The sequence below is a fragment of the Glycine max genome, chromosome 12 (genome assembly GCF_000004515.6).
Source record: "Glycine max cultivar Williams 82 chromosome 12, Glycine_max_v4.0, whole genome shotgun sequence".
Taxonomy (NCBI): domain Eukaryota; kingdom Viridiplantae; phylum Streptophyta; class Magnoliopsida; order Fabales; family Fabaceae; genus Glycine; species Glycine max.
Window position 1 is genome coordinate 36391643 of NC_038248.2, and position 13801 is coordinate 36405443.

Below are 13801 nucleotides of genomic sequence, written 5' to 3' on the forward strand. Positions count from 1 at the left end.
TTATGGATCATATCAATTGACAAACAAAACAAAACTTTTTTGATCTCATTGATTAGATTAGATGAATCGAAATTCAAGTTTGAACTTGAGTGAACGAATCAACACAATATCAACAACACTATCTAACCCCAACTCGAACATGTGACTTTCACGTTATTAGCACAATGCTTTAACCAATTGAACTAATAGATCAATTATGTTATAAAATAATTAATGTCGCTATATATAACACTAAAATTTATAATATATATTTAATACACATATAAGTTTACATACTAAATTTTGTAACAATTAATTTTGATCTAATAATATATTTTTTTACATATATAAATTGAAAATAAAAATAATAGGTTTAATAAAAATTTATATATGTAAAAAATACATTATTAAAACTATGATTTTTATTTAAAATTTATATATGTAAAAAAGTACATTATTATATTAAAGTTAATTGTTACAAAATTTATTATGTAAACTTATATGAGTATTCAATATACATTAGAAATTTTAATGTTATATATAACGACATTAATTATTTTATAATAGAATTGGTCTATTAAATCACTTGGTTAAAGTGTCGTACTAATTATTTTATAATATAGTATGGATTCGTACGGATTTGCACAAATTCGTAAATCGTATGAGCTTTACGGAAAAAAAATGTTGAAATTGTCCAAAATCTACGAGAAAAAGACCGGGTGCACGAAGAAAAACCCATGTTATTTTTATAATTAGTTAAAAACAATTATCTCAATCATTTCAAATTACTTCTTTTTTATCTTTATCTATATTTTTAATAAAAAAATTTCATATCATGATTTAAATTATTTACTATACATTCAAAATATAATTACTTATTATATATTTTTAATTATAATATAACTTATATATAAATAATTATTTATTATTTATAAATAAATATTTATCTTTTACAATGCCAATAGTAGCTTTATCAAATAACTTTTTCTTTTCTTAGAAGAGCTTCTTCTAGAGAAGTCAAAAGCAGTTAGTCTTCTAGTGAAGCTACAGTTTTCAGTTTCTCCAATTCTGAAGGGGGTATGTGAAATATTTTTAGATGGACAATAATACCCTTATGAAAATTTGAAAATGACAGTCATGTCCTACACTCTTGACTGCACGAAACCCTGTTCTCTGACTTTTCTCTCTCGTAACACAAGAACATATTGCTCCCGTTCTTTCTGCTCTCTATTGGGCTGGATTTTACCGATCAATCTCTCTGTTCTTCGGTTGCAATCTCGTTCTCTCTTTTGGAATCGTTTCCTCTCCATTTAATCTCTCTGGTCTTCGGTTTCAATCACTGCTGTTTAGGTATTCTACATTTCAATCTCATTCTCTAATTTCAATATTCTGTGAATTGAATCTTCTCTATTGTTGTTGATTTGGATGCTGTTTAAATGATTGGTGTGTGTTGAATGATTTGGGTTCTTAGCTTGATTTTTTGGGTTCTGTTTTCTGGTGCTACTGTGCTAGTTTTGGTTTTCAGTCTTGGTTGTTGATGGGTTTTCATGGTGAAAGAAAGGAGAGAGGTTGGGAGTGTAGTGTTTGTGTGGGTTTCTGGAATTGTGAAAATCCTTCTTACTGGATATGCAGGATACCTAATACTAGGTCAATGTGAAGGTTTGTGATACCAAACTAGATTTATATATAAAAATTCTTACAGGTCTGAATTATCCTACATTCCTACTTCATAGCACATTGTGGTTTGACAAAAAAATTGTTCTGCCCACCCACTAAGATGTTGATTTGCTTTAAGTAACTGCATTTAGATTATATTTTGAAATTCACTTTGCCTAAAGTTATTATATCTTGCCTCACAATCCTTGTGTTCACTATTTTGGTGCTGCACACCTTGGTCAAATTAGGAAAAATATGACCTTGGTATGTCATATTTACTCTTGCTGCTTCAATTGTCTTGCACTGCTCAGAAGGATTGTTACTTTCTTTGATGATGTTATGTTAGGGACCAAGGGTATTAAAGTTATGTACCAAAAGGGAACAGTGAAGTGGGTAAGATAATTAGAAAGGCATACTAATGCACATGCTAGTTAGGCAATATCTAATAAGAAGGATGCCCCATTTTGGTTTACATATTTGTTTTACATATTTTATCCCTTTAACTACTATAGATATAACTGTATGTGCCTTTTCACTACTGTAAATAAGGGGTTGAGGAATTGGGAGGGCAGTGAGATTGACATGTTACTAACTGATTATTCAGTTGCAGAAGTAAGTTGTTTGATCTGCCCGGAGATATCCATAAAAAAACGAGAGATAGTAGAGGAGTTATACAAGAAGTAGGTGAAGTAGCTCTCGTTCTCATTGGACTGAAAGGTGAAGTAGCTTTCGTTCTCATTGGACTAAAATGTGTCCATTCCAAGCACCACTTGCCCAATACTGTTCAGATTTGTTCCAAAGAATCAAATATGCAGTGCGTCCTGCATCAATGGAGTATATGGAACCATAGAAACAGAATCGTATTTTCAAACAATAGCCCCAACACTAGTAAGATACTGGATGATGCCATTTTCTTTTGCTGGAGCTGGTTAAGGAACCAAGAAAAAGGATTCGACTATCCTTTCCATCAATGGTCAAGTCATATCAGAGAAGGGTTTTGTAATTAGTGGAAAATAGCTCCACAGATAGGGATCATCAATATATACTTAGAGTTTTGGTTCTTTAATCCATCATGATTAGTTTTGTATTAGGGAACCAAACCTCCACATGGGAGACTTCATTGGTGATTGTAAAAATCACAGTATGACTTGTACTGAAACTTATCTAATATATAATATTATTTTTGCGGATCAAAAAAAAAAATGCAGTGCGTCCTGCAGGGTCTAGTTCAGGAGAGAACAAATCCGGTGCAGGATCTTCCCTATTCTGCCATGAAGTTAAATATTGTGTCTTCTTTGTTTTGTTATCCAATTTTATCTTACCACCAGGAAGCCATGTATCTGTGGGGTGATCAAAACTCTGCCAAATAGCATCAGATTCTGATGCATTAGGCCTATTGCTTAATATAAGATTCCCAGTATCTAGAAGCAAAGCTACAACAGAACTTGAGCTAGGAGAACTCAAATTGGTTGACCAAACTAGATTTTTTGACTGCTCTAAAGCTCTAAATCACCATCCAATATTGTTAACTTGGCAGAATTCTTATCAGAAACTGGTTGGTCTCTATTTGCTACCCAAACATAGGTTCTCTGAGATATCTTTTTGTACCACATGCCTATGTAGAATTTGTTAGAGTTGTTACCTGGGGTGAAGAAACCCTATTTGAAGTGGTCACCTTGGGAGACAAGAGTTTCATCCCTAGAGAGAGATTGGTTTCCTGAGATGGTGCTCAAAGCAGCAAGGGAAGTGTGGAAAGAGAAGCATGTGATGATGAGAGAAAGAGAAAGACATAACTGTGGCTTCTTGTTCTTCATGTTGAGTGAATGGTTTGGTTGGTTTGGTTCCACAGTGCAAATTGCAGAGAAGCTAATTAAGGTGGATATTACTATTATGTGCTTGGTGTTGGTGGGGTAGGGTGTGAAGGGAAGGAATGAGATGAGGAACAGGTCCAAGCAATGACCTGGTCCTGGTCATGTCTAAACTGAGAAGTTAATAGCTTCTGTTTTGTTTTTTTTTTTTAAGAGTGTTTATATGTTTTGAAATTGAAAACTGAAGGTGTATAAAGTTTTTCAGAAATTGGTTGGTTGAACTATGAGTTTAGGAGTTTTGGTGGTGTGATGGGGGCTATCTTGAGAAATTGGAATAGAACTTATTGCTTGACTGTGCAATGATTTTTGAAGCTTTGTTTGTTTCAATCCTGATGGACTAGCAATTTTTTGGTTTTTGGGCATTTTCTCTGCATTTCTTTAGTATTCATCAACTGACTACAACTCTATTTTTTGTTTACTTTGTATTGTTTTATTTGCTATGTTTTTATGAAATAAACTGAATTAAAAATAGTCCTTAGGTTGTGTCTACATATTGACCTTCCTTGATCCGCATATCTATGAATTGTTTGGTTTTGTATAAAGAAGAGAAGAGAGGTTGGGGTTGGGGGCAATAGCAATAGAGCAATGGAGGGCGAGGGAGGAGGAGAGGGGTTGAACCAGGCAGTGCAGCAGCAACTGAATCTGAAGCAAGTGAAGACCCGTGCTATCAGCCTCTTCAAAGCCATCTCCCGTATTTTGGAAGATTTCGAGGCCTATGGTCGCACCAACTCCACGCCCAAATGGCAAGACATTCTGGGTCAATATTCGATGGTCAACCTTGAGCTTTTCAACATTGTCGATGACATTAAGAAGGTGTCCAAGGCCTTTGTGGTCCATCCCAAGAATGTTAATGCTGAGAATGCTACCATACTGCCTGTCATGCTTTCCTCCAAACTACTCCCTGAAATGGAGACTGACGACACTGCTAAGAGGGATCAATTGCTTCTGGGGATGCAAAACCTCCCAATTGGAATGCAAATGGAAAAGTTGAAGGTAATTTTAAATTCAAATTGCTTCATCCATGACCTAATAACCTAATATGACTCCATGATCTATCCAGGCCCGTCTTGATCTGATTTCTGCAGCCTGTGAAGGTGCTGAAAAAGTGTTGGCTGACACTCGCAAAGCCTATTGCTTCGGAACTCGTCAAGGCCCAGCCATTGCCCCCACTTTGGACAAGGGTCAGGCTGCCAAAATTCAAGAACAAGAGAATCTACTCCGTTCTGCTGTCAATGCAGGTGATGGATTACGGATACCAGGAGACCAGAGGCACATCACTCCTGCACAACCTCCATTGCATTTGGCAGATGCACTTCCTGTCATTGTCAATGACCCTACTGCACAACCACAACTCTCATCAAACACCATGCCTGCCCAGAATTCCTTGTTACAGACCTCCTCCGCATCACAACTTTTGGGAAGATCGGCAGCATCTCCTTCTGGTGCAACCAGCACCACTTCTTTTGACAATACAACAGCTTCACCAATCCCATATGCCAATTCACCTAGGTCTTCTACAAACATGATGAATACTCCATCCCCTCAGCCACAAACAACCCAACAACAGCCACAAGTGCAGCAGCAGCAACGGCAGAAACTCATGCAGTTACCTAAACAACAGCAGCAGCACCACCAAATTCTTGCTCAGCAGCAACAGTTCAGGCAGTCTGCAATGCAAGGACTGGGACAGGTAATATTTTCAAGTTATGTATTTTGCATTCATTTAATCTTAAAGTCTAGTTAGAATATATTATACATATGGTTCTTGACTTTATTAAGTCTCATAATCATTTTGTGCACTAGCTTCTCTCTTTGGCACGAGTTAAGGCTGTTTTTCATATCAAATTTTGTCCTTTTCATAGAGAAATCATAGTTTTAAAACCTAGACCTGTTCAGACCAGTTTGATCATGAAGCAGTCCTTTGGCTAGTAAATTTTTTCCTCTTTTCTATCTCTCTCTGCACTTGTTTGCTTCAGGACACTAGTAAATTTTGAGTGATCAATAAATAAATAAATAAAAAGAGAAAAACTTGAATATGCACTGTTTGGGAAGTTTAACCACCATGATTACATGCATGGACACATTAATTGCCAAGTAGAAATTAAATTAGTGCTATTTGTTGTATCTTTCAATTCTCTTTTTTGGTGGTAACAAGCTTGCTTGCTTTCATCATCAGTTGCATGGACAACATCAGATGCAATTTTCTCAACCACTTGGGCATCAACAATTTCAGGGTAGGCAGTTGCCTTCAGGACATGTTCAGCATGGCATTGGTCAAAGCCAACTCAATCAAGGAAATCAAATGACTCGATTAAGCCAGTTTTCTGGTCCTGCTAACAGTGCACTATTCAGTGCTGCTCAAACAACACCTAATACTCAAATGGTATGATATTCATGTAATATAATTTATTCAAACAGCAGGCTTTTTTACTGATTATATATATTCATGGACAGCTAACTGCAGAAGGAAGTAATAGCTAATTTGTTGAATTACTTTGACTATCTTGGTGCTGTGTTGCTTTCCTCTTATCCTCCTCAGTTCTTGGTACTTCTATTTGAAATGTTTGAGTATGAAAACATGCACACAAAAGGATCCTCAGCCTTAGTTTGCTGAGAGATGTGTGTGTATATATATATATATATATATATATATGTATGTATGTATGTATGTATATGAGAATTAACAGATAGTACAAAAAAAAATAGTTCATGATGAAGGCTACAGCCTAGCCTATGGTGACAGATTACAGGACAGCTTCTAAGAGCTTCTACAACAAGCTAGAAATATAAAACATTATCAAACAACAACTTTAACACTCCCCCTCAAGCTGGAGCATATAAATTGTGTGCTCCTAGCTTGGAACATATAAAGTGAAAGTGGATCTAAGGACCTCTCAAGGACTTGGATAGGATGTCTGCAAGCTGGTTGTTGGAGTTAATAAATTCAGTACTGATTTCTTTGGACTGTAGCTTTTCCTGAACAAAATGACAATCAATCTCTATATGTTTAGTTCTCTCATGAAATACAGGATTAAAAGCGATGTGCAGAGCTGCTTGATTATCACAATACAACTTCATCTATTGAACATCACAATTTTAATTCTTGAAGAAGTTGTTTAATCCACACCAATTCACAGGTAACAAGAGCCATAGCTCTATATTCTACTTCTGTTGATCGGGCAACAATACTCTGTTTCTTGCTTTTCCAAGAGACAATATTTCCTCCAAAGGATACACAGTATCCAGTGGTGGATCGCCTGTCTATGGGACAACCTACCCAATTGGCATCACAGTACCTACAAATTTGGGTATTTCCATTATCCTTATACAATAATCCCTATCCTGGAGTCTTTTTGATGTATCTAAGAATGCGAATCACAACATTCCAGTGGTCAATGTGAGGATCCTGCGTAAATTGACTGACAACTCCAACTACAAATGATAGATCAGGCCTTGTAATTTTGGGATAAATGAGTTTCCCAACCAGCCTTCTATACCTCTCTGGATCTGGAAAAGGTTCACCTTGATCTGGAAAAGGTTCACCTTGATCTGACATTAACTTCTGATTTGGATCCATAGGACTATCAATAGGCCTACAATTAGTCATACCCGTCTCTTCCAAAATGTCCAGAACATATTTTCTCTGTGAAATGACAACACCTTCCTTTGATTGAGCCACTTCAATACCAAGGAAGTACTTTAGGCAGCCAAGGTCTTTGGTTTGAAAATGACTGAATAAGTGCTGCTTTAGTTGGGAAATTTTGGTAGCATCATTCCCTGTGATAACAATGTAATCAACATAGACAATTAGGTAAATACACTTCCCGGGAGAAATATGACAATAAAAAACATAGTGATCTGCTTCACTTCGCTTCATTCCAAAGTTCTGAACTATATGGCTAAATTTCTCAACACATCATGTATGGAAGTATTTGAGTATTTCCAACACATCATGTTCTACTGATTGCCATAAAACAACACACAGTTGGAAGACAAGTGTCTTCCACTGATTACTTCTCTTTGCTGGAATTTCACTAGCTTCTTTCTCCAAATGATCATAGTGCCCTTGACCAAAGGAACCATAACACAACCGAGGCAGACCAAGATAGATAATTTTTCCAGTTGAGTTTCTGAGTAGTAATAGTGGGAGTTCTAGAAAGAGGACTAGAAGTGAGAGTGGAATTCGTAGATGTCATTTTGAGAAATCAAGGGCAAGTATCCAGTAATAGACGCATAGCACAAAACCTAAGGAGACAAATATAGGCCAAGGGATGGAGGTGTACAGACCCACTGTCCAAATAGCACCAATACGACGATCCGAGGACTGAAACAGAGTGGGGAGAGGCCAGCGACCAAAACCCAGGTGTCGTGTCGTAGTTCTGGCGACCGAAGGCAGGTATGTGGGACACACGCGCTTGAGAATGACGCGTGGAGAAATGGTGCATGGGAGCATGTGTTGAGGTTTCTGACTTTGAAACCTCTGGGGTTGAGACGCGCTGAAAGAGATGACCTAGATTTGGGTATCGTCGGAGATAGCTCCAGCGGCATTAGTGCTGGCGCCGGTGTCTGGCAATAGACAGACACAAGTGCAGAGCGGGATCGTCCCGCTCTGGTACCAACTTGAAATGTTTGAGTATGAAAATATGCACACAAAAAGGATCCTCAGCCTTAGTTTGCTGAGAGATGTATATATATATATATATGAGAATTAACAGATAGTACAAAAAAAATAGTTCATGATGAAGGCTACAGCCCTATGGTGACAGATTACAGGATAGCTTCTACAACAAGCTAGAAATATAAAACATTATCAAACAACAACTTTAACACTTCTTTGAAGGGAAAGCCATCCTCATAAGTAATTAAATAAACTAAAAGGAAGAAAGAAGCTTCTTTGAAGGAGGACAATATTTTGGAGTCTATTTTTTTGTCCTGTGTTTGTGTGTTAATTTTGTTTTTTTTTTTTCTTGCAGACCTCTTTTTTTTTTATCTCCTTTTATGTGGGGCGGAGTTAGGGGGGTTGAGTTCATCTTATTTATGTTTTAGTCCTGTGGAGGGCTACCAACTATTTGAACTCTGTATTGCTGCCAGTATATAGAGTAGGTATGGCTTTTCAAATGCTTTAACACTCAAGAATTATTTTGCCTTGCAAAAAGGAAAAATCTTTTCAGTTATTTTATGACAATAAGTCTTCTATGTTTTTGGTGTGACCAATATATGGTGCTATTATTGGACAGATGGAAACCTTATTGGATTTCCCTATTACAATATGTTATGGGGAGTTTGTGATCTTTCCTGCAGAGCTGGATCATCCCTCTGGCAGGGGGATTTTTATTGGCTTCTTGGGTGAGGAAATGAGCCGTGACCAAGAAGTTTTGTTGAAAATTGAATTACATTTGATGGTGCAGATTCTTTGGCCTTAGCCATAAAAATTAACATTTATATTCAGCTAGAACATTAGCTTGAGAGTCTGATCGGGTGAAAACCATTCTTTATTTTAATTGAAATGGAGCTTTCTGAACATAGTATAGTTCTTTTGAGATCAATTATAACAATATATTCCTGGATGTGATTTATGTAATTTGGGATGTGATTTCTTGTCTTTCTATTTGAAAAGATTATTTTTCTGGATCTTTGATGATGTGCTGTTGCTGTGTTTCTTTGTGCTCCCCTTACTGTTATTGTGCTTTGCTTCAACAATTACTTCTATAATGATTTTTGCTTCTTAACCTCAGATTCCAAACATTTCTGGCACATTACCTTCGCAGTCTCTTCTCCAACGGACACAGGTTTGTCTCATTGGTTTTATTGAGGTATAAATTGTCAGATTTGAATGAAACAAGGAGTCAAAGGAATTTGTGGTGACTGGATCTATCTATATGGTGTTCTGGACATGTTTTTGAACTCCACTTTTTAGTCCCAGTAAAGTTTAGTCACTTTTCTGTTTGACTCACTCCATTGACGTTATACTTCCAGATGATTCAAGTGCAAAATTAAGAAATTGATATTTTAATTTTGGCCACTTTTATTGTCTTATTTTTTTGAAATTTTATGGCATAATTTTCATTATAACATCTTTCTTGACCGGCTGGTCTACCCTGCGACTCACTTTAAGTTGGCCATTTACTTGAACAAAATAATTTCTATCATGAATTTGGTTCATCATCTGTATAGACTGAATAGTTGTCTCTGCTTGCTTTTGGTTTACCTCAAATCATGAGGATAACATATTCAAACTTACTATACATGTATTATTTCCTCAGTTCGGATTATCTGGAAACAACCCTCAGCGAAGTCATCCTTCACAAATGTTGAGTGATCAGAGTATGAACTTTATCCTGAATATCTTTATCTTATCATTTGTTGTCTGTTTAGTCTGTCCTCCTTGAAAGGGTTGTATTGCAGCCTGGTGTGTCATTTATTCCATCTTCTATATGTGTGACTTATTACTGAATCATCACTGTGGGGTTTACCTTGCAGTGTTTAACATGGGAGGTGGCAATCCTGGTGGTATGATGCCCATACAGCAGCAGCAACAACATGGTTCACAAGCATTTGGTAGCATGGCATCAAATGCTCAGAATCTACAATCTGGGTTGGTGACACTTCAAAACACACAACAGAATCACCCCAATTTCTCTCAGCAGAGACAGCAAAATCTACAGTGATTAGGACTCGGCATCGATGGGTTTGGTCGAACCATGTTGATGTAGAAACATGGTTCACAAAAACTGAACCAAACTTCTAGTTTAATTATTTTTTGGGTTACCATTTTTTTTTTAAATTTTGTAAAAAAAACTGAACTGAAAAAAAAAAACTGGTTAGTCCAGTTCGGTTAGTGGATTCATTGGATTTATACGGCAGGCTTGTATAAATGCATTACAATATTGCACACGTATGTTAGAATTTAGAAAATAGTTTCTGTGAAGAGCATAAAATGGCCGGTTGATTCAGAACTATTTGTAGGGGCGATAATCGAAAATCACCTCTAAATTGAGATGAAAGTAGTGAGAACGATACATTTTTCAAAAACTTTTTGCTTGTTGAAGAAGGGAACGGTGTTTGAGGAAAAATCAAACAGTATCGATTATGGTTCCATATGTATAATATCAATTTTTTTTCTTTTTTTTTTTAACTATCAAATTACTTTTTAAATATTTCTCCTCTTTTTATCTCTAACTAACAAACACCCTTACTTTTCATTTCCTTTCATCTCTTTCATTCTTTTTCTTTCCTTATATTTTCATTTATTTTTTTCCCTACCAACCGAACACTACCCGAGTCTGAGGGATGATATAACTAACTAGTTGAGCAGAATCATCATCAAAACATCCTGCAGATCATACTAGATATTTTGGTTGATGGGCAAGACATCAATGATCAATCATTAAATTACAAGTTTACAACAGTTACCAAGAGTAAACAAAATTACTACGGTACTACCTCATCATATCGATCAAGGTTGCCACGTTCCTGCAACCAAGACAATCAAAACATTAGTCCAGCATGCAATTAAGTTGCAGTGCCCGACCCAAAAAAAAAATAAAAATAAGGGAGACATATAATTGAGGGGAAAGGGACTCAAAAATACACAAGCAGACATGAGCAAGCATGCCAACAACTACAAAACTCCTCGTTAGACATTCTCATTCCCATAATTTTTTTTTATCTAAAAGCCTGGCTCAAATAATTTGCTAGAGCTGCAACATCATAGTCCCTGTCATGTAACATCTTGTAAAGCAGTCGGACGTCTGTACACAAGTAAAGGAAAAATAAACAGATAAATCAAAATTGGATGTAATTGTAGTGTTATGATTATTGAAGAGAAGCCATTTAGGTATACTAATTAGTGAGTATGATCCAAGCCCTTATTAATCGAGATAACATCCACGTAAGGGCATGGTCTTGTCCCCTTACAATTATATTAATCAACCCCATTAACAAACTTTATGTTGGGGAGAATTGATCCTCCCAATAAAACTCTTGCTAAGCATTTAGATTCAGTTAACAGCTTACCCACAAGCCCAACGGTGAACATTCTTAACCACATTAGGCTCCTGAAGAACTGAAGCTTGCCATTCATTGCACTCACTATTTTTCTGCAGATGTTAAATATACAAGGTTGAAGTATTCAAAGAAAAGTTCATTATCTACATAACTTCAACATGAAAGTTCAGCTTCATTATCTCAAGATAACAATTTAAGGCATAATTCACAAATCCTCATACATTTATATAAACAGTAAAAACTATGAACCTCTTCCGATGCTAGAAATATTATGATATACACAGCTAACCTGAAGACATATCAGCATGAGGTTTCGATTATTTCCAGCAGCAGGTACTGTTGGCTGCAAAATAGAACAATTTAGTAAAGCAATTCTGATAGACTCGATAGCCAGGGTAGAGATTATCTATTATTCACTTCATATAGGTCTTATCACTGAAGTTTATGTATGTTTCCCCCCCTTCTAATTCAATAAAACATTGAAGAAAAACATGATAACATGATCATACCAATATACAGTTGTGACCAAGGCAATAAAACATCCAATATATCAGTTTAAAGCATCCATTTACCAGATTTATGTCAGAAGAGAGAATAGAACGTTTGTCTGCTTGGAGAAATATAATCTTCCAATTAAATCACACTCTCGAAGAAGATGTTCGACAATAGCATCAGTTTTGTTCTCCAAACAAGATAATATGATACTTTCTACATAATGGTGTAAGGAGTTATTATGTGGATACCTGTACTAGAAGAGCATACTCAGACTAGTTAAAAAAAAGTTAGCATTAAAGATAAGCAATAATGCTGTATCCATACGCTCGGGCCTTTCAAATGCTAAATACATTTTCTGCAACAACAATAATAATATATAATAATAGAAATTGAAAAGCAATAATGAACAGAAGTTAAGAAAATAAAATAATGAACCAATAACAATTCATTAACAATGAGAACAAAAATAAAGATATAATACCAAACAAAAGTTAAAAAGATGAAAACATTGGAGCAATAACAAAGCAAAGTAGCAAAGCAACACAAAAGAAATAAAAACAAATACGAAAAAAAATATAAACAAAAGTAATAATAATTATTGGATAAAAGCGCTACGTAGAACAGAGAAGGAAATGTGTGTGAGAAATATATTATAATAACAATTAAAAAACAAATTCAAATACATCCATGATGTAGAAGTCATATGACTAGGGAGTTAGACTTCTTGGTTTGGAGATTAAGATATTATGCCTGCAACAACCAGAACGTAAGTTGTTATTTTGTAATTTTTTTTCTTAAATTAAAATCGTATTGGTATTTATTGACCTTCATACACACCGTTTTAGATCAGATGGTAACAAATCTGAAAATTTAGTTCAAGGGTTAAGTAAAAAAAAAATCTGGAAAATCTGAAACAAAACACCAGTGTACAAAAACAATACCAGGTATATATTAAGAAAATCACAACTCATTTGCTCTCCTTAAAGGGATGAAGTGACTAAACTGCTATTCAAATAGATACTCTATCCTTGATGATGATTTTGTTTTTTATGTTGATTGATTTATTTTGTTTGTTTTAACATGAAAGAAAAATTAATTATGTGTTTTTGTTGTTTTTTTCAAAGGGTTTGTAGCTTAAATTAGGCTTTATTGATTTATCGGAAAAAATTAAATACGCTTGTAATTCTTACGGATGATGATTTTGTTTGTTATGTTGATTGATTTATTTTGACTTTATTTTGTTTGTTTTAATGGAAAAGAAAAATTAACTATGCAAAACTTATTTTAACTATTGATTGACACGGATATTAAATTTACATTTTATAATTTATGAGAATAATTTTATTATTATTTTGAATCATCAATATATTATTAATTATTTAGTTTAAATTTTAATATATGTATATTGGTAGATACATCAATAAATATATTTTTATATGTACATATCCTCCAAAAAAAATTTAATTATTAGAGATGTTGTCCAAAATAGGATTTTCCTCACTTTAATAATATTTTACATGTTTCCTTTTCACTTTCTTTTTAAAAAATTGATTTAGTTCATTTTTTTATCAATGATTAATTCTAGTAAAAAATGACAAAAAAATTTCTTTATATTATATTTTTAAATTTAATTAATTAAATATGTTAAAGTTATGATATATACAAAAATATTATAAACAATCAGAACAATTTATTAAAAATAGTGATAAAAAATAATAGAATCATTTGGGTATATTATAGGTATGGTGTAATGCAATTTATTTTTTTGTTTGATTTAAGTATTAATAATATAACTA

The 13801-nt window shown here is 34.6% G+C and overlaps 1 protein-coding gene and 1 long non-coding RNA gene across 5 annotated transcripts; one reads left to right on the forward strand and one right to left on the reverse strand.

Moving 5' to 3' along the window:
- The first annotated feature begins 1098 nt into the window (after window positions 1-1098).
- Window positions 1099-10359, forward strand: LOC100785628 (mediator of RNA polymerase II transcription subunit 8). Of its 4 annotated transcripts, none has more exons than XM_006592714.4 (7): window positions 1099-1329; window positions 3983-4496; window positions 4564-5193; window positions 5680-5886; window positions 9239-9292; window positions 9767-9827; window positions 9984-10359. In XM_006592714.4, exons 2-7 carry the CDS (start codon window positions 4089-4091, stop codon window positions 10169-10171), a joined length of 1548 nt encoding a protein of 515 aa, XP_006592777.1. In that variant the 5' UTR covers window positions 1099-1329; window positions 3983-4088; the 3' UTR covers window positions 10172-10359. The 4 variants fall into 4 exon arrangements, with proteins under 4 accessions (XP_006592777.1, XP_006592775.1, XP_006592776.1 ...); XM_006592712.4 differs by having other exon boundaries at window positions 1105-1329; window positions 3976-4496; XM_006592713.4 differs by having other exon boundaries at window positions 1105-1329; window positions 4047-4496.
- A 155-nt stretch (window positions 10360-10514) lies between these two features.
- On the reverse strand, window positions 10515-12565 carry LOC106795430 (uncharacterized). Its single transcript, XR_001383964.3, has 4 exons — window positions 12083-12565; window positions 11800-11853; window positions 11520-11602; window positions 10515-11254 (listed from the first exon to the last, which is right to left on the reverse strand). It is a non-coding gene; the product is annotated as an uncharacterized lncRNA (long non-coding RNA).
- Window positions 12566-13801: the final 1236 nt, after the last annotated feature.

What these genes read in the sequence shown, in the direction of transcription:
- LOC100785628 (XM_006592714.4), top strand. Translation starts at nt 4,089, where the DNA reads ATGGAGGGCGAGGGAGGAGGAGAGGGGTTGAACCAGGCAGTGCAGCAG. An exon ending in CAATGCAAGGACTGGGACAG is followed by an intron (nt 5,194 to 5,679) that starts GTAATATTTTCA and finishes TTTCATCATCAG; the next exon opens with TTGCATGGACAACATCAGAT. An exon ending in CAACACCTAATACTCAAATG is followed by an intron (nt 5,887 to 9,238) that starts GTATGATATTCA and finishes TCTTAACCTCAG; the next exon opens with ATTCCAAACATTTCTGGCAC.